The sequence below is a fragment of the Dunckerocampus dactyliophorus genome, chromosome 4, assembly GCF_027744805.1.
Source record: "Dunckerocampus dactyliophorus isolate RoL2022-P2 chromosome 4, RoL_Ddac_1.1, whole genome shotgun sequence".
Taxonomy (NCBI): domain Eukaryota; kingdom Metazoa; phylum Chordata; class Actinopteri; order Syngnathiformes; family Syngnathidae; genus Dunckerocampus; species Dunckerocampus dactyliophorus.
In genome coordinates this window covers 2,931,243-2,956,086 of record NC_072822.1, presented here as the reverse complement: position 1 = coordinate 2,956,086, position 24,844 = coordinate 2,931,243, and the positions used below count along the sequence as shown (strand labels likewise).

Sequence of the window (24,844 nt, the reverse complement as noted above, 5' to 3'; positions counted from 1 at the left end):
TCAGCTGAGGCTGTACAGTCATGGCCAAAAGTTTTGCGATTGAAACAAATACTGTATTAATTTTCACAAAGTCTGCTGCCTCAGTTTTTATAATGCCAATCTGCTTATACGCCAGCATGTTATGAAGAGTGACAAGATGAATGGCAATTACTGTCAATGTGTCATTAAAGTCCCGCTTTGTCATGAAAGTGAACTTAATCCTGAAAAAACTGCATTTCAACCAGCCGACAACATGTTAGTGATTCTCTGGTTAACGTAGGTGAGTGTAGACAAGAACAAAGGCAGACTTTATTGATCCACAAGGGAAATTGCTTGGTTACAGTAGCTCAATTGCAGAAGAAAAAGACAAACACTCTTAAATAAAATGCAATGCAATATGAATAAAATAAAAAGAATATAAGATAAACAAGATTTACATATTTACAAATAGTGTGTAAATACATGAGTAAATGTATACTTTATACAAGAGAGGGCAGTCAGTACAGTGCAATAATGTTGTTGAATGTTGTGAATGATCTTTTACAGACAGGTGAGCTATTGTAGAGCTGCATGGCGTGTGGAATGAATGATGTCGTGTAGCATTCACTGTGGGAGTGGAACTGGAGGAGCCTGTTGGAAATTGAGCTCTGCTGCCCCTCTATTGTCCGATGGAGTGGGTGGGTGGGGTTGTCCATGATGGAGAGAAGTTTGTCCAGTGTATTCGGCTTTCTGGATCAGTTTGTCCATCCGGTTTATGTCCTTTGTGATAGTGCTGCTCCCCCAACAAACCACAGCAAAGTACAGGGTACTACCACAGACTGGTAGAGGATCTCCAGCAGCTTGCTGTGCACACACTGAAGGACCTAAGCTTCCTCAGAAAGTACAGTCTGCTCGTGCCCTTCTTTTAGACAGCATTGCTGTTGTCCTTCCAGTCCAGTCTGGTGTTCATGTGGAATCCCAAGTGCTTGTAGTGGTCTACTACTGCCACCTCTCGGCCCTGAATTGTGATGGCCTCCATTTGAGATTGAGTGAGAATAACAGGTTGGAAGCTTTAAAAGGAGGGCGGTGCTTCTTCTTTGCTTTTCCTCTGTTACCCATGGCTACTTGCAAGGAAACACGTGCAGTCATCATTGCTTTGCACAAAAAGGGCTTCACAGGCAAGTATAATGCTGCTGGTAAGATTGCACCTCCAACAACCATTTGTCGCATCATCAAGAACTTCAAGGAGAGCAGTTCAGTTGTTGTTGTTGTTGGGGCGCCCAAGAAAGTCCAGCAAGCACCGCGGCTGCAGAATCGGGGTACCAACCATTTTCTCTGATGAATGCCCTTTCTGATTGTTTGGAGCGTCCATAAAAAAGCTTGTCCAGAGAAGAAAAGGTCTGCGCTACCATCAGTCCTGTGTCATGCCAACAGTAAAGCATCCTGAAATCATTCATGTGTGGGGTTGCTGCTCAGCCAGGGGAGTGGACTCACTCACAATTTTGCCCTAATGACACAGCCATGAATAAAGAATGGTACCAAAACATCCTCTGAGAGCAACTTCTCCCAACCATCCAAGAACAGTTTTATCACGGACGGGTTCGGGGTCGTGGGCTGAACTCCAAAATGCACACACCTTAGTGTGAGTAAAAGAACACAGTTTATTGAAACTATTGAATGGGGTGGGGGAATCCTTGGCGGGCAGTGCAAGGATTGCGGGGTAACCAAACCAAGCAGCGGGGTCTGGAAGGACAGAAGGTGAATCCCACTGCAAAAAGTGCACGAAAAGCAGGAGGGTCAACAGGAGGTGACAGTGCGAAGTGATATGACGGGAGAGAAAGTAAAGCCAAGCAATTTTTTTGAGGAGGCATTTTTGTGATGCAAATGTATTACTCTTTTCAACACATTCTTTTGAGAAGTCAAACTCTTTACTTAAGCGTCATTCTCAAAACCTTTGGCCACGATTATAGGCAGCTCGTGTGTTACACTGGCCACACTGTTTACAATAAACTCCTCTATGCTGTTAATGCTCGCTGAGCAGTCTGGGTCTTACCACAATTACAACATTGGTTCTGTTGCTGCTGTGTTGTGCAAAATACTTTTTCATAAATGAGAACTACTTTTTTCTCCCACTTTCTCATGCACTCCAAATCCTTATTAAAGTAAAAAAAAAAATACAGTGTTATATACTGTAGTAATCTGTGTATTGGGTTTAACCTGTTGCACTCCTTGTGTCATTTTCGTTGTTGATGTTTGCGCTGATCCTGCTTTTCAGCTTTATGATCCAAAAGAGCTGACTAAGTACAATGTGTCCTTGAATGACCTCCGTACGAGCACTGCCTCGGCCCTGAATAATGTCGCTGTGGGCCTGCTGAACAAGGTGAGCCCAATGACTCTTTAGGTTTAGTGCGATTTTACATCATTCTAAGTAGTTTTCCTTTGGTTATTCTACGGGATGTAGGTGTTGAACTGGAGGATGGTCGACTGCAATTTGGCCATCGGATTGTGTACGCTGCTGTTGAAGGAGGAAGTCTTGAAAATTCTCTGGAAGGTTATCGACAATACGTGGGAAAACTATGATAAAATCTTGGTATGTGATATATTTTCTGCACGTATACTTTCATGACTACAATTGTCTGTTTTGTATGAAGCTGCGGGGCGATAATACACTATGCTTTGTCATCTGTAACACAAAGCTAAAATGTGGATGTTTTGTTAAGGTATCTACTGTAAGCATATATTGACCTACATTGGATTGGTTTTAGCATTTTTCATGTACAGAATGTATCAAAGTGGACACCCCCTGGTGTAGATGATTATGTTGTCATCCAGCAGCGTTTCTTGAATTATTTCAGGCTGTGGCAAAGATTGGAGCTAATCTCTGCTGCTTGTATGACCAAGCAGCAGTGGAAAAGCAGAAGTTTCTGTCTGTCATCACTGAGGCTGAATGGGGCATGAAGCTTGCCAAATTAGAGGTAACGCAGCTCTTATACCACTTTACCCTACACCCAGGTCGCACATCAGGACTGCTGCGGGTCCCCTTTTAGGATACTGTAGTAGCCCAGAGAGTTAATTCATTCAACTGCAGAAGGTGCTTTGTGTGAAAAGTCATTTTTATTGAGAGATGCTCGATATTGGCTTTCTACCAATATCCGATATTGTCCATCATTTCATGACCGTTGCCAATATCAACCGATACCGATATAGGCAGCAGCTCAGGTCGCATCTTGTGTAATGAACGAACACCGTGATGCCACTGAATGCATTTCACTAATAAACACTGTTGCAAAATAAGACATACATATAAGACATACATATATTGCAATATGCAATGTAAGTTATAGGAAAAGAGTCAGGTTTATCTAAAAATAGATTCAACTCATAAATTACAAAACAATCATGACCAACAGTCAACTAAAATAACTTCTAAATATCTTCTACTGTCAACAAGCATGACAGTTTAAATTCATTCACAATAAGAATAAAATTAACACTGGTCACGATCTAATATGGAAAGCAGTATGAACAAATCACAGTGCAAGAGGTGCAGCTTTGAATGTTAAATTTGCACAAATTTCAATATTGTCAGACATCCCTCATTTTCACAATACTGAATACCGGCCGTAGCGTGGCTGGGCTCTCCCTTTAGAGATGAGGTGAGAAGCACTGTCATCCGGGAGAAACTTGGAGTAGAACCGCTGCTCCTCTGCATTGAGACGAGCCAGATGAGGTGGCTCGGGCATCTTGTCAGGATGCCCCCCGGACGCCTCCCTGGGGAGGTGTTCAGGACACGTCTTACTGATAGGAGGCCTCGGGGAAGATCCAGGACACGTTGGAGAGACAATGTCTCTCAATTGGCCTGTGATACGCCCGGAGAAGCTGGACGAAGTTGTCGGGGAGAGGGAAGTCTGGGCTTCCCTGCTTTGGCTGCTGGCGGAAGAAGATGGATGGATGGATGAATACCGCAAATGTATCGAATTATTTACGTGGACTGCAAAGTATCGCTATGTTAATTGGAAGCAAGCAAGAAAGAGGCTTTAATTTCTAAAAATGTAAAACTCATTATGTAGGGGACAAAAAGGAGGCATCTGTTTGAGTTGTGCATTTTTTTTATTCAAGTGGACTCTGTTCCCAGTCTTTAATTTGGGTGTAGTGATGAAATATCATAAAAAATGCCCTTACCTTCATGTGTCTCTTGGTTTTGTTGTCATTGCTGTGCCAGATATCCATCCAGCCTGTGTTTCGCCAGTGGTCTGACTTGAGCACCTTAATCCCCATTCTAGTAAAGAACAAGAGGATCACTCCAGATATCATCCTTGAGTATTGCAGGTAAAAGTTATCTTCCTCCTTTTGCTTTTGCATTTTGCTCTCCTGGTGTGACAACTCCTCTCCTCTACTTCATCTGCAGCACATTCGGTCTGGACCGTGACAGCGTCATCAACCAATACATTACCACCCTGCTGCTGCTGCAAGAGGAAGAGGAAGATGCAGAGGAGCTCCCTAGTAATGGCGAGACAGACGCCCAACCCCTGTGCCATGCGGACGCACTGGAGCGTGTCCTGAAGATCATTCCCAAGTTGCATCAAACCAGCGAGCTCATCAGCAGTCTGTCTGCTGCTATCTTCAAGGTGCGTGGACATCTCAACAGGAACAACGTCCTGCTGGGTGCTTGAAATTCTTAAAATACTTAAAAGGTCCCTGATTATGCAAAATTGACTTTTTAATGATGTTATAATAGTAACGTGTGTCCCCAGAGCCTGTTTATGAGCACCAAACGTGAGAAAAATCTATGCTCTCCCTCACTTGTTTGCTCCACTTTTGAGAGACGAGGCGCTCAAACTCAAATTAAGTTACGGTTTTTCATAATGGCATGAAGGAAAAACCTCAGTCCTAAATAAAATAAAATAAAAAAATATATAAAAACGCAGGATTCACTACACATTTTGAAGCACAGCGCTGCTAACCATCAATCAGCTACAGACATGGGAGCTGTAAGCTTGATCGTGTTGTTTTTCTTCTTAATGTGAGTGTAATGCTAGCGGTGTAGCTCACATAGCTATGCTGGTGTTGCTAACGTGGGTGTCCTCCTGTCCCACTCCTCAATGTCATATTGTTGCATGTGATATACTCTATGGCATCTGTTACTGGAGAAGTGCAGAGTTAGACTGTACAGTCCTCCCTCGTTACTTCGGGGTTGGAATTCCGCGGCTTCACTCTATCACGGTTTTTCAAGAATTTATGAATTACTAAATCGTGATTGAACGCGGCCTTTTATTAGTCAAAACATATGCATACTGTATTTAAGTTAATGTTACCACTTTTTTGCCTACATTGCATTCGAAGACGTTGACGTAGTATTGTATACTGGCTACTAGGGGTGAGTAATGTTACTGTAAACTTCAATTACCAGACTTGATTGCCGGAACAGCAGGCTTTTTTTTGTAGGTTAGAATTATGTCACAACAGGCACAGTAATTCCAAATAAAAACACTGGCTACTGTTGCGGCCTTAACCCACGGCAAGACGAAGCTCAACTCTGAACCCCCGATATTACTTTCTGTCCTTCACTCGCTCTAGGAAACACAATTATAGCAACACAGATGAGCATGAGTCTTATTTATGTCTTAAATGCCTTATTTACTTATTTTTATTTATAACATAGTACAGTAACATTCCAATAGAAAATAAGGTAATAAATAAGATTACCGTAAATGAATAAAACTGAAAAACAAAAACAATCCTACCGTTCACGAGATGTCTTGATCAGGAGCGCAAGTGGAGGCAGGAAGGAGGAGGAGGACTAGCCTGACTGGAAACGCGGCTCAAAGAGTGTAAGAGTCAGCTGGTGTCACAGACAAACGCACATGCACTACACGATAATGCTGTGTGCAAAATTTTAATTTGTAACTTAACTTAATTGTTTAAGTTAGTTTCAGGGGGACTACGAAGAGGAAGGAGTTTGAAGGGACAAGCCTGTCTTTCACATAAACTCACGTACGTGCTGTATAGCGTAGGTGGTGCCCCGATAATCAGCCAATGAGAGCGTGATGCATCAGAAGGCGACACCAAGTGTTAGTCTGAACTTGCACCGACTTGAGGCATTAATAAAGTTGATTGAGGGGGAAAAAAAAGACTTGCACTGACTTGACGCTTTGTTATATGGAATTTCTTCTGTAATACGAAGCAAAAACTTTATATAAATTCTTTATGTTCAGTGGAATTTATGTAAAAGGAGGTTTATGTTATGCGAGGTACTACTGTATATGTAAAAACACATTCTGTTGGAGACAGGTGTGGTACCAACATGGCTATTAGCATTAAAGCTACAGGTGCCCACTAAAAGCACTTTTAGCACCAAGACTACATGTAAAGATTTAAGATGACACGCTTCCAATACACTATTGTGGGACCTCCTGTGAAGGTTGAAAAATAGCGAACTACGGGACCTTTACATTTTCAAGGTGTCAAATCTCAACCTACCAAAACGGGTCTATATACAAGTAGTACGAAATTTCTGAATGCACGACTTGGATATCAGCGGACTGTCATTGTGTTCCTCATGCAGCTCAGTCCGTACAACTACGAGAGGATCGAAGTGGTGGTAAAGATCCTACAGGTTGTAGATGAGAATATTGCAGTCTTCTCTGTCAGTCAGGTAAAAGAAAAGTCAACACGATCCAAGCCATTTTTTGTATGATTACACACAAGCGACTGATGTCTTCTTCTACACAGGCAATGGGCCTCCTCCAGCACTTGAAGTCCTACAAGCGGCTGTCTCCCCCGTCGGACGTGGAACAGACATACTTTCTGGAGAACAATCTGCAGCCGAGCCCCCTCAGCAAAGTCCGGCTGCCTTTCCACCTGCTCATGCAGAACAAACACTACTGGAAGATCGTCTGTGAGTTCCCTGTTGTGTTGTTATTAAGACACTGTATTGTTGTAATATTTGTAATGTTGTGGTTGTAGCTTAGAGATGTACAACTTCACTGTGTCATACAGAAACCCGTTTGTAGAATGTTTCCCCCTTTTCATGCTGTGCTCGAGGCCACCAAATACAAACAGGAGCACCTGTCAGTATGAAGCAGTGCAAGCTACAGCCATCATGTGCCTCACCCACAGTGTCAGTCCAAACTAAACTGAACTTTGATATCTTTGCAAAGGCGCCATTTTAGACATGGCTCTTGTGCATATGTCCCTAATGGTGTGGCTAGCAGATTCTGAAATGTGTTTTGTGTGTTTAGCTCCGGAGCTCAACGAGGAGACCTTCCCAACTCTGCTTCTGATTAGCAAACTAATGAAGGTACTGCACGCCAGTCTGAAATAAAGTCTTACGATTGCCAAGCAGATGAAGGTCATTGTATTCTCAGCGCATTGACTCGATCGCAACTGGACTGTTCAGCTTTTCTTAGACGTTTTGCCTCTCATCTGAGCAGGCTTCAACAGTTCATGCTCAACAACTAGGTGGGACACACACCAGTCAGACTAGATAGGACAGCTGTAGTTCGAGAACTAGAGACTGTCTTACCTAGTCAGACTAGGTAGGACGACTCTAGTCTGAGAACTAGAGAGACTGTCCTATCTAGTCAGACTAGAGCTGTCCTATCTAGTCATTGAGCATAAACTGATTAACTAGTCTAGTCTGAGAACAAGCAAGACTGTCCTATCTAGTCTGTCCTATTGGACTACATAGGACAGGCTCGTTAGTTCTCAGACTAGAGCTGTCCTATCTGGTCATTGAGCATGAACTGTTGAAGCCTGCTCAGATGTGAGGTGAAACGTCTTCAACCGAGCAGGCTTCATCAGTTCATGCTCATTGACTAGATAGGACAGCTCTAGTTTGACTAGATAGGACAGTCTCTCAGTCTGAGACTAGACAGACTGTCCTATCTAGTCTGACTGGTGTGTGTCCCACCTAGTCTTTGAACATGAACTGATGAAGCCTGTTCAGAAGAGAAGCGAAACGTCTTCTGAGAAAAGCAGTCCAGTTGAGATCGAGTCAGTGCGCTGAGAATACAATCACCTGGATGAATGACAATATTCACAGGCGTTACTACTGATGAAGCCTGCTCGGGTTGTCTTAGACGTTTTGCCTCTCATCCAAGCTCAATGACTAGATAGGACAGTCTCTCTAGTTGACTAGAGCTGTCCTATCTAGTCATTTAACATGAACTGATGAACTAGAGACTGTCCTATCTAGTCAGACTAGAGTTGTCCTGTCTTGTCATTGAGCGTGAACTGATGAAGCCATCAGAGACAAATCATCTTGTAAGACAACTTGAACAGTCCAGTTGTGATCCATTCAATGCCTTGAGAAATGAAATAAAAGATCAGTCCGCTCCTCCACAGGCGAGCCTGGACAAGTTGTACATGCTTGCAGCCAATCACACGTTTGAGACAAAAATGAAGCCCCTGGTCCTTGAGAAAAGGAAGAGGAGGTGTGCTCAAGGCTTCAACAAGGAGACATTTGAGGTGGCAAAGACTATGATGACGTACATCCACAACATCCAGAATCCAGAGTGGGCGGCAGCCACCGCCCACAAGATCACCCAAGAACTGCCTCCAGGTGTGACCTGCGCAAGAGACACCTGATCTTTTTGTAGTATTCAGACTAAAATCTTCAATCTTCTTCTGCAGGCTATGAGAAGGCACAGTCCCTTAAGTTCTGCATGGCCCTTGGAGATGCCTGGCTCAAGGATCCAAACCTTGATGTAAGCATTTCTTCACAAGTTTGTTTGTAGTTGTTTTAAACCTGCAGCCGCCATCTGGTCCCCACACAGAAGGAGTCGCGGACCCGAGGGGAGGCCTTTCTGTCCAAGCTGAAGATGCAGCTCCAGCGGTCGGCAACAGAAAGCACCTTGATGGCCAGTCTGCTCAACAGCCCCGAACTCCTCAAGCTTACCTCAGCTCCAGGCAGACTTATTACGGCTCTTTACGAGCACAGCAGTGTGGAGCAGCGCTTCAGGGACTCTGCAGGGCGAACCTATCCCGGTGTGTAAACTTTTTAAAGGATATGACATGGATATGGACAATTATATGACATGAGAAAAAGTGATTCAGGAGACCTTATGAGAAACACAGAAATGAGGGGCCGCACCTTTCCCAGACATGGGACACCTGGGCCTCACCCTGGGGCCCAGCCTGAAGGAGCCACAGGGGATACTTGTAGTTTTAGGGTAAGGAGCTCGGTTATCCGGGAGGGACTCGGAGCACAGCTGCTGCTCCTTGACATCGAGAGGAGCCAGGTAAGGTGGCTCAGGCATCTAGTCCGGATACCTCTTGGACGCCTCCCTGGTGAAGTGCTTCGGACAAGCCCAGCCAGGAGGAGACCCTGGGGCAGACCTAAGACACGCTGGAGGGATTATGTCTCACAGCTGGCTTAAGAACACCTTAGTGTCCTCCCAGTGGAGCTAGAAGAGAGAGCCAGAGATTGGGAAATCTGGTCATCCCTACTGACACTGCTGCCCCCGCGAGCTGGACCCAGATAAGCGGAAGAAAATGGAATGGAAAGGAATGAAATGCATCAGTAGTATTCTGTGATTTATCTTGATAATGGGTCTTTTATTTCAGACATACATGCAGTGGTTAAGGAAATAGCCTCCATCAACAACGTGGATCTTCTGAAAGTCCGTAACGTGATGTTGGAAAAGTGGATCTGCAGAACGGGTCCTGCTGTGGCGAAGGTTTGTCAGGCCTGCAATTGTATTTGCTTCTTTTTTTTTTATTGGAGAGATTTTTAATGAATTTTGTACTTATATTAAGGATATTGGCCACCATGACTGTGTCAGCAGCTTCAAGGATGACCCAGACTTAATGAGGTAAGTTTTAATGTTAAGATTATGTCTACAAGTATTTATCAATCCATCTATCACAAATTAAAAATCCGTCCAGGCCAGGGTAAGTGCAACATACGTACAGGCCACGGTGAATTTCACAGAAGGACATATACTGAAAACTCAAAGTCAAAGGGCCACTTTGATATTTTGTAAAGCAACACATGTACAGTAGATATGCTAGGAAGTTGTGTATATTTCAAGAAAAAATGCCTGCATCTCAGCTTTGATATACAATAGGTGAAAAAGCGTATTATGATTATGAACTTTGGTCTTTACTTTTTTCCCAATTTTTGCTGATTCCAAATATTTTAGCTTTCTTCTAGTAAATTTTCTTGTAATTATGACTTCATTCCCATAATTTTGACTCTAATACGACTTTTTGCCCAAACTAATTTTCCATAAATTGCAGCTTTGTTAGTGTTGTTTCTCATAATATTGCAGCCTTGAAGAAATACATTTTTTTCTTTAATATTTCTGCTGTTTTTTTCCCCAATTTCAGCTGTTTTTTCCCCCAGCTATTTCAACTTTCTTTTTGTACGTTTTCTTTGTAATTATGACTTTATTCCCAAAATATTTTTGACTTTGTAACTTTTTCCGCAACCTAATTTTCCAAAAATTACAACTTTGTGTTGTTTTGTTTTTCTCATATTACGTCTTTAACAATAAACTTGTTTTTTTTCTCTTTAAAAATTCAACTTTAAGCTACTAAAATGAAGTTATTTTTCCTCATAATACATGTATTTACATTTTTTCCTCATAAGATTATAACTTTTTTAGTCTTCTAAAATTAATGCTAATTGTTATATATTTTTTTTCCTTTTCTTGTTAAATTCTATTTTGAAATTCTATTTAAAAAAAAAAAAAAAAAAAAATGGCCACAGGCAACAGATGGCCCTCGAGCTGCACTCCACACCAGGGAAAATAAAACATCTGTCAAGGCTAGGGTATATGACATTCGTCCAGTCCAGGGAAAATTAAACATCCGACCAGACCAGGGAGAATGAAACCTCAGTGCAGGCTAGGGTGAAGCATCCATTCACATCAAGAAAAATGAAACATACGGTGACACCAGGAGAAGTGAAACCTCTGACCCGGCCGGGGTAATATGAGACATTCGTTACGGGTCACCCAGGGGTAAATGACGGAAGCAATGAAAAGTATATGTGGCCTGTGGTCATGGCCTAGAACTGAATTATTTTGAACACTGACCATGTCCCTGCTATTTGTTGCTGTCAGGGTGGTCTACATGCTGCAGGCTTACACCCCAGCTGATGCTGCTTGCCTCCTCAGCGCCATTCTGTCTGATGAAACCTGGGTAAGTCTTCAGTTGCATTGAGTGTCTAAGTATCTGAGATCTTCTGTGTCTTATGTGTTCTCCCGCCTCTAGCCTCTGAGCAGCTCCGGGCCCCGTCTGACATTCTGTCATAGAACCCGAGCGCTCCTTTGTTTTGTGCGACTCGCCGATGCCGCCACACTTGAGACGCAGTTAAAGATCAACAGGAGTGAAATGGAGTAAGCCAGTACACATCATCTGATTGCAGCGCATTCATGTCAAGATGTGTAAAAAGTGATTCATGTATATCTGCAGCTACTACGTGAAGTGCTACGTCTTTGTCTCCCGGCTAGAGGGGTTGAACATTCCCCACACGGTGCAGTCATTCCGCAGCAGCCCCAAAGAGGGCTTGATTAAAGGCCTATGGAAGAACCACAGCCATGAGCCACAGGTACTGTGTTTTATCAAGAGCCAAATCCAGCTCATAAATAATTTCAATACTTAAAAATGTTTTTGCTGCTGGTGCCTCTAAACAACAGAACACTCCTGGCACGTAGAAGATCTTTGACTCACTTTTGCAGTCAGCCCTTTACAACCTTAAAAACAGCAGAGTGCTCCTGTTATACCTTTTGGATAGCATTTTTGCAGTACATCCTTAAAAACGTCGGAGAGGTCCTGCCATATATAGAGGATCTTCAATGCACGTTTTTGAAGTGTACCGGTACCATTAAAAACAGCAGACTGGTCCTGCCGTATACAGTGTAGAGCAGGGGTCACCAACGTGTTGCCCACGGGCACAAGGTAGCCCCCCACGACCACATGAGGTGCCCGCAAGCCTGCTTTTCATTCAGGTTTTCAGTTAATAATGAAAGCACAGTAGAAAGAAATGCATTCTGAAATACAAAATGTGAGCTGTGGACACCAGCATTTTGTTCATGTTCTGGTAAAACAAGCATATTCGCTTTGTTTGGGTTTAAAATAAGCTCTGAAAATAAATGTTACAAAAATGAGTAGCTCTTGGCCATTTTCATTTTGTAAAAGTAGCTCTCACAAGGAAAAATGTTGGTGACCCCTGGTGTAGAGGATCTTCAACTGCCGTTTTTGTAGTAGATCCTTGAAAACAGTGGAGCGGAGCTGATAACGATATGTGTAACATCACATATCTCCTGTTGTGGGATTAACACATCTGTCATGAAGATAATGGATATAGCATCAGCAATGAGCTTCTCAACGTGGCTGTCAACCAAAATGTAAAACACCTGAGAAAAACTTGCCATTAGGATTAGGCTGTTACATTTGCTTTCAAAGTCAGAGTATCCATTTACATTTTTTTTGATCGAGAAATCCAAGGAAGAAAATCAAGTGTCATAATTTTAATGTATGCCGCGCACTCTTAGTGCAGCAGCATGCTGTATTGGTTTCCACAGCGCACTACAAATTGCACGTACACAGTAATTCCGGGCCAAAATTAACACCAAAATTAACATCACCACACGCACCATCAGATTTGAATGAAATTTCATCTGCAGATAGATATTAAAGTCAATTTATATGCTACATACCTTTTTATCTTGTCCTGAAGCTCCAATCCCGGAGTTTGAAAGTCTTTAAGTTGGACCTAACATTCAAAGCTGTCGTATGAGCCGATGTGGTCCAACACTCAGTGTAAATGTGATTTTCAAAATTGAAGAGGAAGAAGCAATCCACCATACAACAAACATGTATATGAATGAAAATGCACCCGATATCATATGAGAAAGCAGCATTTTCACGGACTCTCCAAACTGAGCGCGTGCACACAGTGTCAGATTTTACCATCTCTTACAGTGGAATTGTAACATTCTTGATGGAATGGAAGGAGCGAGCTAGCTTGCTACTAGCCACCCACGGTTGTTTACACGCTTGATGAGGTCATCATTTGCGCACCGGAAAATACGGGAGTCCATAGGCCTATATAATATACAACATTATGTTTATAATCGATTTTCATTATAGGGAAAAATCCCAATACTGATATTAACTGATTACATTTTTATTGGGCCGATATTATCAGACATCCCTAATATTATTATTATTAGTAGTAGTAGTAGTATTATTATTATTGTTGTTATTATTATTATTATTATTGGTAACAATCATAGTAACAATTTCCCTTGTTGGTCAATAAAGTCTAACAGCAGAGCGTATAATTATAGAGGATCTTTGATGTGTTTTTTTGAAGTATATCCTTAAAAACAGCAGACCAGTCCTGTCATATATGAAGGATCTTCAACTGGCGTTTTTGCTGTACATCCTTACAAACAGCAGAGGGCACCTGTCATATCTTTGGCTAGCGTTTTTGCAGTTGATGCTTAAAAACAGCAGAGAGCTCAGGTTATTTGGAGTATCATTTTATCATATGGTTTTATCGCTTTTATTCATGACAATGAATTGTGTGACGTCCTAGCCTTGCTTTTAAGTGATATATTCAAATACAAGTCTCAGTGCTTAGCTTTGTGGCCCCTGGAGCCATTTAGTTGAACCCGGATTTAGGGTTTTTTTTGCACTTGCCACCAGGTCGGTCATACTAAAGCACCTGTTTGGTCTTTTCAGGCCGTGCGCTTGGTGGCAGACCTGTGCCTGGAGTACAAGGTGTACGACACTCAGCTGTGGAACAGTCTTCTTCAGAAGATGCTTGGCTTCAACTTGGTGAGGAAATGTGCACCATGCATTGATGAACAGTCATGGCTCCGTTACAAAGAATGAATGTCCCTTCAGCTGTGTCTCCAAGCAGGAAAATAACACGTATGTTTCTCTCTTCTCTCAGATTAGTGATCTCCAGAATGTGCTGGAAACAGTGGTTGCCGTGCCAGCGCTGTGGAAGGTAGCGTTTCACATAAAAATGAAATAAAACAATAATTTTGGCTCTATCAGTCTAACTGCCTTAATTCTGTCCTCTTTTTCCAGATTTCTAGTTTCTCCAGGACCTGGAAGAGCATGCTGCTAGCACCTTTTGTCTCAGGTATTCCTTGCATAACGTATGCATAATACAAGCAAGAATACTGTCTTGATAAATGTGTTTTTTGCGTTTCCATTGCACCTTCCACTACCAATCATAGGTGTGCAATACCGAAAGGGAGCAAGTTAAAACTAAACTGTAGAACTGAGTGGAAACATGGATTCATGATGTAGAATATACTGTACACTCCTGATCCAAATTTTAAAACCAGTTGAAAAATTGCAAGCATTTACATTTGGTACTGTTGAAACTTAACAAGCTTCCAAGTAGCGCTTCGAAATGCAAAAAGAAGAAAAGGGAGTGAGACAAAAAACATTTTGAGTAGGCAATGTATTACAAACAAGCATTAAACTGAACTAGCGTGTTCATCAGCTGATCAAAGTTTAAGACTCTAGCTCAAAAACAGCTCAAACTCCCTCCTTAAAATATAATTAAAATGTTTAAAAAAGGAGGCAGTAGTGAGTCGCTGCACCATTCTTGTTTAATCATCTCAAAAATGGGTTTGAGTATGCTTGATGCCAGTGTTTCCGGGAGGCTAGTGGGAATGTTGCTCCAGGTGGTCAAGATGGCTTCACGGAGGATATCCACTGTCTGGAACTGATGTGCATTCTTGTAAACTTCCCTTGCCATCCATTCCCAAATGTTCTCAGTTGGATTTAGATGAGGGGAACACGCAGGATGGTCCAAAAGTGAGGTTATTCCTCTGGAAGAAGTTCTTTTGTGAAGTGCAGCGTTGTCCTGTTGAAAAAGCCAGTCATTACCACACAGACGAGTGCCTTCAGTCACGAGGGAAGCCCCCTGCAACATCTCCACATAGCCAGTTGCTGTCTGACGCCCCTGCGCAACCTGAAGCTCCATTGTTCCATTGAAGGATCATGATGGCGCCCCCTCGGCTGTGCTGTGTGGAAAACATCTCAGGTGGGATCTCCTTGTCACGCCACTAACATTGGACGCCATCAGGACCGTCAAGGTTGCATTTTTTTCTCGTTGGAGAATAAAACGTCTTCCACCTTTTCAATGTTCCATCTTTGTTGCTGTCGTACAAATTCCCAACAGGGCAGTTTTGTTGCGATGAAGAAGCATCTTAAAAGCCTTCTCTTGCAAATGCAATCTGAGGGTTATTTGACTGCACTCGGCATCAGTAATAACCCTCATTTGGGCCAAGGATCTTCCCGTCCAGCCAATCGGATCCTCTCTGGCTCAGGGCGGGTGACATTTTATTTGGGTCAACCACCTGTCAAAAAAGATGTTTGAAAGGACTTATTGACGTCTTGGTGCGTCCAACATCATCAGCAGTGGCGCTCTGTGAGAGGCCTTGCTTATGCAGCTCCACAATCCCACCACGTTCAAAGAGAAAGCTTTTTTGTCTTTGCCATCAAGAGATCATGACAGTGTGCTTACCGGACAGAAAATGACATTCACTTGCCTTTTAAAAGCCAAGAGTTTGGCTTTTAAGGGCTTTTGATCAGCTGATGAACAGCCTATTTCACTTTAATGCTTCTTTGCAATTGCTTACTTGTTGGTTTTGTTTTGTCTCACTCCCATTTTTTATTTTTGCATTTTGAAGTTCTACTTAGAATCTCCTCAAGATCCAACTGTACAAAATGTACCATTTATTCAACTAGCCTTCAAATTTTGATCAGGAGTGCCTAAAATGTAATCATACCTGCTTTGGTTCCAGCTTCTTTACCTTTGAGCGTGGATCAACAAGCAACACTCTACAGGACCTTTGTTCTCCTCCTCAAGTATGCACCTTTTCATTTTTTCCTTGCATGCACAAATATTCTGTATTTCTTCAAGTGGTGGCCTCTGCTGTAATACGCACCGTGCCCGAATGAATGTTAAATATTTACTTGTGGAAAGGTTGATGAAAAACACATACACAGTAATCCCTTGTTTATCGCAGGTTTCAGACCCGACCAGGGTAACTGAATTTCCGCAAATAGAGCATAGAAAATAGATTTACTACAACAAACTAAATACAGTTTTTAATATTATTAGAGCCCTCTAGACATGAACTAACACCACTACAGTCACCTTTACACTCGTACTGCCCAGTGTAGTCAATATGAAAAGAGTAAACAAGCCATTTACGACTTGTGCGTGTTACTATGAATGTGTTCCCTCGGGGAGCTCAGTATCGGTGGCAAGGAATGACGTCGGGATGTTCAAAGTTGAGTTTTAGCTTCGAGTGGGTTACGGTTGCAACAGTAGCTCGTGTTTTTAGTAGAGAATTTTTTTGTGGATTATTGTGCCTGTTGTGAGATAATTCAAACCAGCAATAAAAGCCTGTTCTTATGTGTGCGTGTGTGTGTGCGTCTGACCGACTGACACCTTGTGACCAGTGTAGAATACTACATGCGTGAATGCGTCTTCTGAATGCCTTATATACTGTATGTAAATAGGCCCTATTCAACCAGGAAACAGCATGATTTATTACTTAATATAATTTTAAAAAACTGATATAGTGAAGCCGTGAAATTCGTACCGAAAAGTGGTGAGGCATGACTGTATAATATAAATGTTGTGTTATTACAAAATGACATTAGTACCAATAAAGCCCTCTCCAGCAATAACCGCCTTAAACCTTCAGTTTCACCCACAAAGCATTTGGCTGCCTGTTTGTTATTTTTGGCCTGCTGTCTTTTCCAAGGTGTCCATTCTTGTTGAATATGGAGCTGATCGGAATTGCCAAAGGCTTTGCACAATTCAACCTGCTCGCCTTTGCCCTGGGAACTCTCCTCCTCATCCCCTGCGCCAGCAAGAAAGCTCAGCAGATTCAAGTAAGTCGGCGGGTTTCTGCTCAGAACCGACCTACTGCTTTTTGGGTCTGATTTTAGTCCTACTGTTATCTTTTTTTTTAATTTTATTTAAGGAACTCACCTGTGTCTCTTGTGGCCTGACAGACTGTGATTTGGGGTCTGGTTTGTCATTTGTCCTCAGACCCCTTTCCACTGCTTTTGGGTCTTATTTTTATTTATAGACATATTAATTTTAGACATTGGATCTGTTTTTTATTTATCAACATATTTATTTATAGACATTGGGTCTGATTGTTAGTCAGACCTGTGTCTGACCAGACCCGACCCAACCTACTATTTCTGATTAGGATTTTCATTCTTTCTTGTTTCAGTTCAGACCCTATCTGCTGCTTTTGGGTCAGATTTACTAGTACCACTTGCAACTGTGAAGACCCACCCCTGTCGCACTTGCATCCCTTAAGACTTACCTACTACTATTTTTTTTATTGTCTCACCTCTGTCATCACACCTGACGTACAATGTCTGGGTTTCATTGTCACCTGTTTTAGTTCAGAACAAACCTACTGCTTTTGGATCTGATAAGTTCCTTATGTCATTCCTGCATCTTCACAGACATTGGATCTCATCAGTGTGGAGTCTATTCACCCCAATCTACTTTTGGGTCCATTTATTTATTTTTTTTAACCACTACTATACTCGCTCCTCTTTAACGCTGCCCTCCGTCTTGCTATTCGTTTCACCCGTGTCCCCTGAGCTACATCTTTCAATCGAATTTCTATTCTTCTACTTACAGCACTTGTTCCATGTTTTTGCTGTTTGCAGGGCTTTCTGTCAGTGCGTGACCTTGTGACTGTGCTGGACCAGGAGGAGGAGCTTATGAACACGGGGGAATTAGCGGGTATCCCCTCACAGGTTCGATGCTCGACCTCTTATATTTGTTTTGGTGATTGAAACATAATTGACGTGAGAATAGAATAGCAATAGAAGTGCCTTGTAAAGGTGGTTTCCTATTAACTCGGAGCTCTTGTGCAATTCCGCTTCACGTGAGTAGAGCTGTTTAAAGAGGAAACTCACAGCTGGTTTGATGGTGAGAAGAGGTGTCATTATTGTTATGTAGGTCATGATAATACAATTAGGCCAGTAGTGCACAGCAGACCACCATGTCATGTATTTCATCCCAGTTGGGGGTCTGTTTAGATCGGCTCGTCGTCGTGTTGAATTCTTACATCACGTCATATTATTTCTTTTTTGCTTTGCAGATTAGGGAGACCGTGCTTGCTTTCATCATCCAACACGGCCAGCACAGCAAGCTAGTGAAAACCAAACACTTCTGGCGTCTGAAGGAGTTCATGGTGACCACCGGCCAACCAGACCAGGTGAAGGACATGGCCAACTACCTGGTCAACATCAACTGGTAGGTCAACACTCACGATAATAGATAGCTGTGTTTTAAGTTGTATTATTAGTTTACTTAGTTTAGAACACTTTGGAGGGGCTGGTTATTAGTTACCAGGTTGCCATGACAACAGCTCTATCATCTGTAAAGTCATTGCTCAACTAAATATTTCCTCATTCATAATTGTGTAATCTTGATATGATTCACCGCTACAATTCATGAGGGGGTGAGAAACCGCTAGAGTCACTCTGAATGGTGCTTTTTTTTTTTTTTTTTACATACATTGATGGAGACTGATGTATATGCTCTGTATTGACAGAACACACAGTTGCTTACGTTGCAATAATCAAGCAGAGATGAAACAAAACTCACACAGAGTAAATAAAACCCTCAGAAGATTTCAATACAAGCAAACGGACATTTAAAATGTATCCAGACTGTAGAGCACACCGGTATGTAAACAGATTTTTACATACAGTGTATATGGGCCGCAGGTGTCCATGTCGTAACCTGGGACTTTTTAAAAACTTTTTTAATTCAATGAATGCTTTTTTCAGAAGAGTGAGTGCAACATGGCTCGTTAAACAGTAGTCTACTAGAAAAGTCATTCATCACAATCCTCTTCCTCCTCCTGAGAACTAAAACCATTAAAGTCTTCGGCATCACAATTGAACAGCCTCATAATTTCTTCGTCACACATTTTGTCAGTCTCTCTTGTTGTCGCTCTTGCTGTCATTTCTGTCTGGAGGCAAAGTAGCTATTGAGCTTGAGCTATCCTCTTCACCGCACAGTAGTCCAGCCTTTTGAAATGAGCTGGTTGTCGGTCCGAGGAGTCCAAACTGAAGCTGTAGTAATCCTACACTTGATCAAACTTACTTAACATGTGTCGGAGATTGCTGCATAAGGCTTCAAAACGTCACTACTTCCCGAAGCTGCATTCTAAGCATCATGGGAAACATAGTTTTTAGCCATAAATTAGCTGCTTTACTGTACAAGTCGCAGGGTTAAACATTTTTAAAAGTAGTGGCTAATGCAAAGGAAATGACGGTATTTCCTCACACTCTATCATCATGCAACAGAATGAAAATGTTTACTGTGCTCTTCAGTCAGGACGACGCTCGCTGGCTGGCTCAGGAGTACACCAAACACAGACAACATCTCACAGGCAAACGCTGACCCAACCACCTGGAGGTAACAGTCCTTAGTGACACGTACAGTTAAGCATAACCCTGAGTTAAAGGGTCACCTGTCACCTGTCGCAAAAGGACACCCATTCACTGAATACAAAGAACTTACATTTGATCTTGACTCTGTAAGTTCATACAGTTATTATGGTTAAGATTCAAGTTTGAATTATTCTTTCTCTAGGACCATGCAGAATGGTGTTTGTGCCGCTGTTATTGTTCTTTTGGATGAAAAGTAATATTTATAATACTCCCTGTTGCATATTCAAATAAATATTTCCCCATTGTTGAGTATTGTCAAGTGACATTTCTTTATCTACCTCTGTATGCGCTTTAAAAATGTTGCTACCGTACTCAGCTTTTATTGTGAAACTCCTGTGCATTCACTGTTGTTGACCATGAACTCATCAGCGCTATTAATGCTGGCTGTGCAATTTCATCCTGATATCTATTACAACATTGGTTCTGTGTTGTGCAATATACTTCTTCATAAATGACCATGTCAAAGACGGCTACATTTTCCTTTCCACTTTCCCATGCGCTCCAAATCATTATTACAGTTAAATAATATACACATACAGTCGTCCCTCGTTGATCACCTTAATTGGTTCCAGACACGACCGTGATAAACGAATTTCCGCAAAGTAGGATTCAGTATTAATAAACTGAACTTTTTTTTTAGTTATGGCATAGAAAACCTGGTTACGGTCTTCTAATTATGGTTTTTAACATTATTAGTGCCCTCTAGACATGAAATAACACCCCTCTAGTCACCTTTACAATCGTATTACCCAAGGTAGTGGACATAATCAGAATATAAGACATCATTTTAAGTTTCTCAAATGTATTAGCCATTTATCAAAGCATTCAAATATATTTCAGGCCATTTAAGGAAACCGACTGGTATCTGAATGAGTGAAGGAAATGCCGAGTCATCATCATCATTGCATAGGGTTTTTGTTTTTGTTCTGTTTTTTTGTACGGTTTTTATATGCTATGGGAGTGTGAATGGTTGTGTGTCTCTGTGTGCCCTGTAATTGCCTGGTGACCATTCCAGGGTGGACCCCGCCTCTCACCAGCTGTAAGCTGGGATAGGCTCCAACTTAGCCATGACACTAATGAGGTGGTATAGAAGATGGATGGATGGGTTTTTTATATTTGTGCAAAAAATATTAAGGTCTTACGTGTGAGGACCTTCACAGAAAATAAAGCTTTTTTATGTCCCACACTGCATTTCAGTCGGTGAAATAAACTGCAACACCCGTCCACCATCGAGGTGTGAAATTGGGTGTGTGATTGTGATGAAGCACTGAGAGAGGAAGTGTGCAGCTCTTATTAAGGATTTTTTTTTTTCTTCTTGGGTGAAGTTTTTAGTGAAGCAACATCACTTCAGAAGGGAAAGCACACAGTTTGGAGCATGTGGTATATTTTTCACAGCTCGTTTTTTGTTGGCCGGTAGCATATTCATTAAATAAAAACAAAAATTAACAGTCAGCATGATCAGGGCCCAAAAATATTTAACAAGTTACAAAAAAAAAAGTTCTGATGTAAAAAAATGAATAAATAAATATAAAAATAAAAACGTGTGTGTATATATATATATATATATATATATATATATATATATATATACACTGCTCAAAAAAATTAAAGGAACACTTTGAAAACACATCAGATCTAAACTGGGGGAAAATGATCTTGAATATCTTTCCTGATAATAAGTGGGTGATGTATTAGTAACAAAATGATGCCACATAATTAGATAGAAATGAAAATGATCACCCTATAGAGGGGGGAAATCAAAGACTCCCCAAAAATGAAATATATATACACACATATACACTTTTTTTTTTTTGCAGGTGACAAAAAAAAAGGCATTTTAAAACTTAAGAACAAAAAGTAATCCATCGTTTCATATTTGACTTTGTCCACAAAAAAATAATTGGGAAAAAAAAAATCAAATAAAATATTTGTATGGTATTTGGATAATCAGGAAATATACTAATCCAGATTTTAGATGCATGAAAATAAATGATTACAATAAAAATGTACTGGCCTGTGTTTTGTACGTAGTCAATCGTATTTAACGACTTCTTCAACCTGCATTGGATTGGTTTGAGTCTCTTACATTAACACCACCCATCCACCCATTTTCTATGCTGGTCGCCTGCCAATGGCAGGGCACGTATAGACAGACAACCATTCACACTCATTCATATCTACGGACAATTTAGGGTCGGCAACCTCACATGCTTGTTTTTGGAATGTGTGGAATCCATCGATTTGATTTAATTGGGACAGTGCATATTAATCAACATGAGCAAAAGCATCAGTAAATACGCCAGAATTAGCTGCAATGGGTAAATTTCACCTGTTGTCCTCAAGCAGGTACCATAAAACAGACGTACGTTTACAAAAAACACCACACATAAAACCATCAAAAGAAGATAAAACAAATACACATTCAATGTGTGCACAACAGACACGAGGCGGGTTGTGCTTGAAAAGTCATTTTAATGAATAATGAGATGAGATAGAAGAATAGCAGTGAAAGTGCAGGTGACATGACATAGGCTCTCTTTGACATGACATATTACGGTGGTGTGAACTTCTTACGTCTGACAGGAAACATCAAGAGTTGTAGATTTTGCTTGCTAAATCTGGCTACACGAGTGCGATCCAGTTTCTCGGGTCCTCTTCTCTGTGCTTTCGGTGGTTTCAGCCTGCGGCAGGTGGAGCGACTTCCTGCAGATGTTCTTGAAGGTCGGGCTGGAGAAGTAGTAGACGACGGGGTCCAGGGCGCTGTTGAGATAGGTGAGGCTGACGGTCATGTAGAAGACCACGGTCAGGTTGTCCATGGCGGCGCACACCTCCGACTCCGGCAGGGTCTTGAGGGCCTCTTGGGTTTCGATCCAAATGAGAAGCTGTGCAATGTTGCTGGGCAGGAAGCATACGATGAAGACCACCACCACCACCGTGATGAACCACAGCGCCTTCTTGATCTTCCCGTGCTGGCTCAGCTGTCTTCCTTTCAGCTGACAGATGATGCGAATGGTGCAGAACAGGATGACCAGCAGAGGCATCCAGCAGGAAAAGAGAAAGTTGAATTTGTGCCACAGCCGGTTCCCCTTGGCCGAGGTTTCCACCAGGAAGCTCTCGCAATAGTCTGAGCGGAAGTTCTGCAGGGTCAAGGCGTTGGCAGTCATGCAGACGGTGACCAGCCAGAGCACGACCGCTCCGCACATGGCCTTGGAGGGGCTCAGGGAGTTGATGGAGTGGTGCGGGTGCACCACGCGGATGTAGCGGTCCAACGCGATGGCCATCAGGAAGAGGGTGCTGCCCGTGCGGTTGAGGGCCAGCATGAACTGTGAAATGTTGCAGAGCGTTTTCCCAAATCTCCACTTGATGCCCGAGTTGTAGTAGCTGGCGCGGAAGGGCAAAATCATGTTGAGCAGGAAGTCGGCCATGGCCAGGTTGAAGAGCAGCACCGTGCTGCTCTTCCAGGGCCGCAGGTGGAAGCAGAAGATCCACAGGGCCAGGCCGTTGCTCAGTGCCCCCAAAATAAACTCTATGGACAAAACTGTGGGGAGCACGCTGACGAGCAGCGTCCCCGTGAAGTTGCAGTGCATGTCGAGTTAGCCTGCTGACTCTGGCTGCAGATTTGAGGAAATAAGACCTTGAGGTGTGGCTGACTTGCCTGCTGTGGAGGCAAATGTCTGAATAAGCAACGCGCTTGAGTGTCTGTCGGTGTCAACCTGTGCAGGAAGTCATGGTAACACGCGGAGTGACTCAGCTACAGGTCGTGTCATTCTTACACGCTTGTCGAAATAAACACAGCCCAAATTTACAGTATTTTCTCATGGCGTCAAGTGCACTACTTGAGCGGGTTGTTTAACACCCATCGCTGCCACGTACTGTAATTGTGTCTCGCCTACAGTCGCACATGGTGACGGTAGCGTCAGTCTGGTGATGCATGAGTGCTGCCGGCAGTGGGGATCTGCGGTTCATTGAGGGGAAACATGAACTCCAGCATGTATCGTGACATTGTGAAGCAGCGCTTGATCCCTCGCTCGGGGAAACTGCAGCTCCTTCTTGCTAGCAGCACTTGTGCGGCCACCGACCATGATGCTTGACCTTAGGCCTAAATATTTTTTCCATCTCACTTGTGTCGCCAGCTACTTGGACAATAATGGCTGTGCTTTGACTCATTTTCAGTAGATAGTAAATCTATACAAGCTGTACACTGACTACTGGAAAGATTTCCATATTTATTTTCCGGACATGATATACACTCCTGACCAAATGTTAAGACTAGCTGAAAAATGCCAAGAATTGATATTTTGCACTGTTGGATCTAAAGGAGGTTTTAATTAGAGCTTCAAAATGGAAAAAGAAGAAATGGGGGTGAGACAAAAGATGTTTTGAGTAAGCAATTTATTGCAAACAAGCATTAAAGTGAAATAGGCTGATCAAAAGTTTAGGTGCACAGCCTTTACGAGACAAACGTGGATTAAATGTCACTTTCTGTCAGGTATTCGCATTGATGGCAAAGGCAAAAAAGCTTTCTCTCTTTGAACGCGGTGGAATTGTTGAGCTGCATGAGCAAGGCCTCTCGCAGCTGAGGTTGGACGCAATAAGACAGTCATTTGAAACTTCTTCTAAGATCCTGAAGGCTATGGAACAAAAAAGTCAAGTGCTAGACCCCAAAAAATGTCAACCACCCTGAGCCGGAGGATCCCATTGGCTGTCCAAGACACGGGACCATCCTCGTCCTGAATGACGGTTATTACTGGTGCCGAGTGCAGTCTAATAACCATAATACGGCTTCTTGAGAGAAGGTTTTTAAGAACAAAAAACATCCTATAAAGCCTCGGCTCCTTCAAGGCCACAAAATTGCCAGTTTGGAATTTGCAGGAGAGCACCAAACATGAGACATTGAAAGGTGGAAGAAGGTTTTATTCTCCCTTGACGGGCCTGATGGCGTCTAACGTTACTGGCATGACAAAGAGATTCCACCTGAGATGTTTCCCACACGGCACAGTGGAGGGGGGCACCATCATGATCCTTCATTGGAACAACGGAGCGTCAGGTTGTGCAGGGGCGTCAAACGGCATCTGGCTATGTGGAGATGTTGCAGGGGGCATCCCTCGTGACTGAAGGCCCTCGTCTGTGTGGTAATGACTGCCTTTTTCAACAGGACAACTTCTTCCAGAGGAATAAGCCCCCTTTTTGGGACCATCCTGCGTGTTCCCCTCATCTAAATCCAATTGAGAACATTTGGGGATGAATGGCAACGGAAGTTTAGAAAAATGGATATCGGTTCCAGACAGTGGATGCCCTGCGTGAAGCCATCTTCACCACCTGGAGCAACATTTTCTCCTGGAAACACTGGCATTGAGCAAGCCCAAACCCATTTTGAAGTGATTTCACAACAATGGTG

At 42.5% G+C, this 24,844-nt stretch overlaps 2 protein-coding genes across 5 annotated transcripts in view; one reads left to right on the top strand and one right to left on the bottom strand.

The window, feature by feature from the left end:
• The window catches only part of kntc1 (kinetochore associated 1), a 45,305-nt gene that overhangs the window by 19,426 nt on the left and 1,035 nt on the right, over window positions 1-24,844 (top strand). For 2 of the 4 annotated variants that reach the window (XM_054774838.1, XM_054774834.1), the window contains exons 37-60: window positions 2,234-2,338; window positions 2,420-2,548; window positions 2,814-2,933; window positions 4,181-4,287; window positions 4,367-4,586; window positions 6,524-6,613; window positions 6,691-6,856; window positions 7,200-7,258; window positions 8,305-8,521; window positions 8,593-8,666; window positions 8,736-8,946; window positions 9,526-9,638; window positions 9,718-9,773; window positions 11,028-11,106; window positions 11,179-11,303; window positions 11,380-11,515; window positions 13,657-13,752; window positions 13,871-13,927; window positions 14,011-14,065; window positions 15,744-15,807; window positions 16,716-16,845; window positions 17,647-17,736; window positions 18,084-18,238; window positions 19,327-19,790. In XM_054774838.1, the coding sequence (XP_054630813.1) occupies window positions 2,234-2,338; window positions 2,420-2,548; window positions 2,814-2,933; window positions 4,181-4,287; window positions 4,367-4,586; window positions 6,524-6,613; window positions 6,691-6,856; window positions 7,200-7,258; window positions 8,305-8,521; window positions 8,593-8,666; window positions 8,736-8,946; window positions 9,526-9,638; window positions 9,718-9,773; window positions 11,028-11,106; window positions 11,179-11,303; window positions 11,380-11,515; window positions 13,657-13,752; window positions 13,871-13,927; window positions 14,011-14,065; window positions 15,744-15,807; window positions 16,716-16,845; window positions 17,647-17,736; window positions 18,084-18,238; window positions 19,327-19,396 (2,724 nt within the window). In that variant the 3' untranslated portion in view covers window positions 19,397-19,790. Of the gene's footprint in view, window positions 1-2,233; window positions 2,339-2,419; window positions 2,549-2,813; window positions 2,934-4,180; window positions 4,288-4,366; window positions 4,587-6,523; window positions 6,614-6,690; window positions 6,857-7,199; window positions 7,259-8,304; window positions 8,522-8,592; window positions 8,667-8,735; window positions 8,947-9,525; window positions 9,639-9,717; window positions 9,774-11,027; window positions 11,107-11,178; window positions 11,304-11,379; window positions 11,516-13,656; window positions 13,753-13,870; window positions 13,928-14,010; window positions 14,066-15,743; window positions 15,808-16,715; window positions 16,846-17,646; window positions 17,737-18,083; window positions 18,239-19,326; window positions 19,791-24,844 lie in introns of those variants that run through there. The other 2 variants (XM_054774835.1, XM_054774836.1) reach the window with 2 other exon arrangements.
• LOC129180395 (hydroxycarboxylic acid receptor 2-like) lies at window positions 21,910-23,033 on the bottom strand. The gene has a single exon (XM_054774839.1). It carries the CDS (start codon window positions 23,031-23,033, stop codon window positions 22,059-22,061), a length of 975 nt encoding a protein of 324 aa, XP_054630814.1. The 3' UTR covers window positions 21,910-22,058.

Bases quoted from the DNA above. Each gene is read 5' to 3' on its own strand.
- LOC129180395 (XM_054774839.1), bottom strand. From the start codon at position 23,033: ATGCACTGCAACTTCACGGGGACGCTGCTCGTCAGCGTGCTCCCCACA.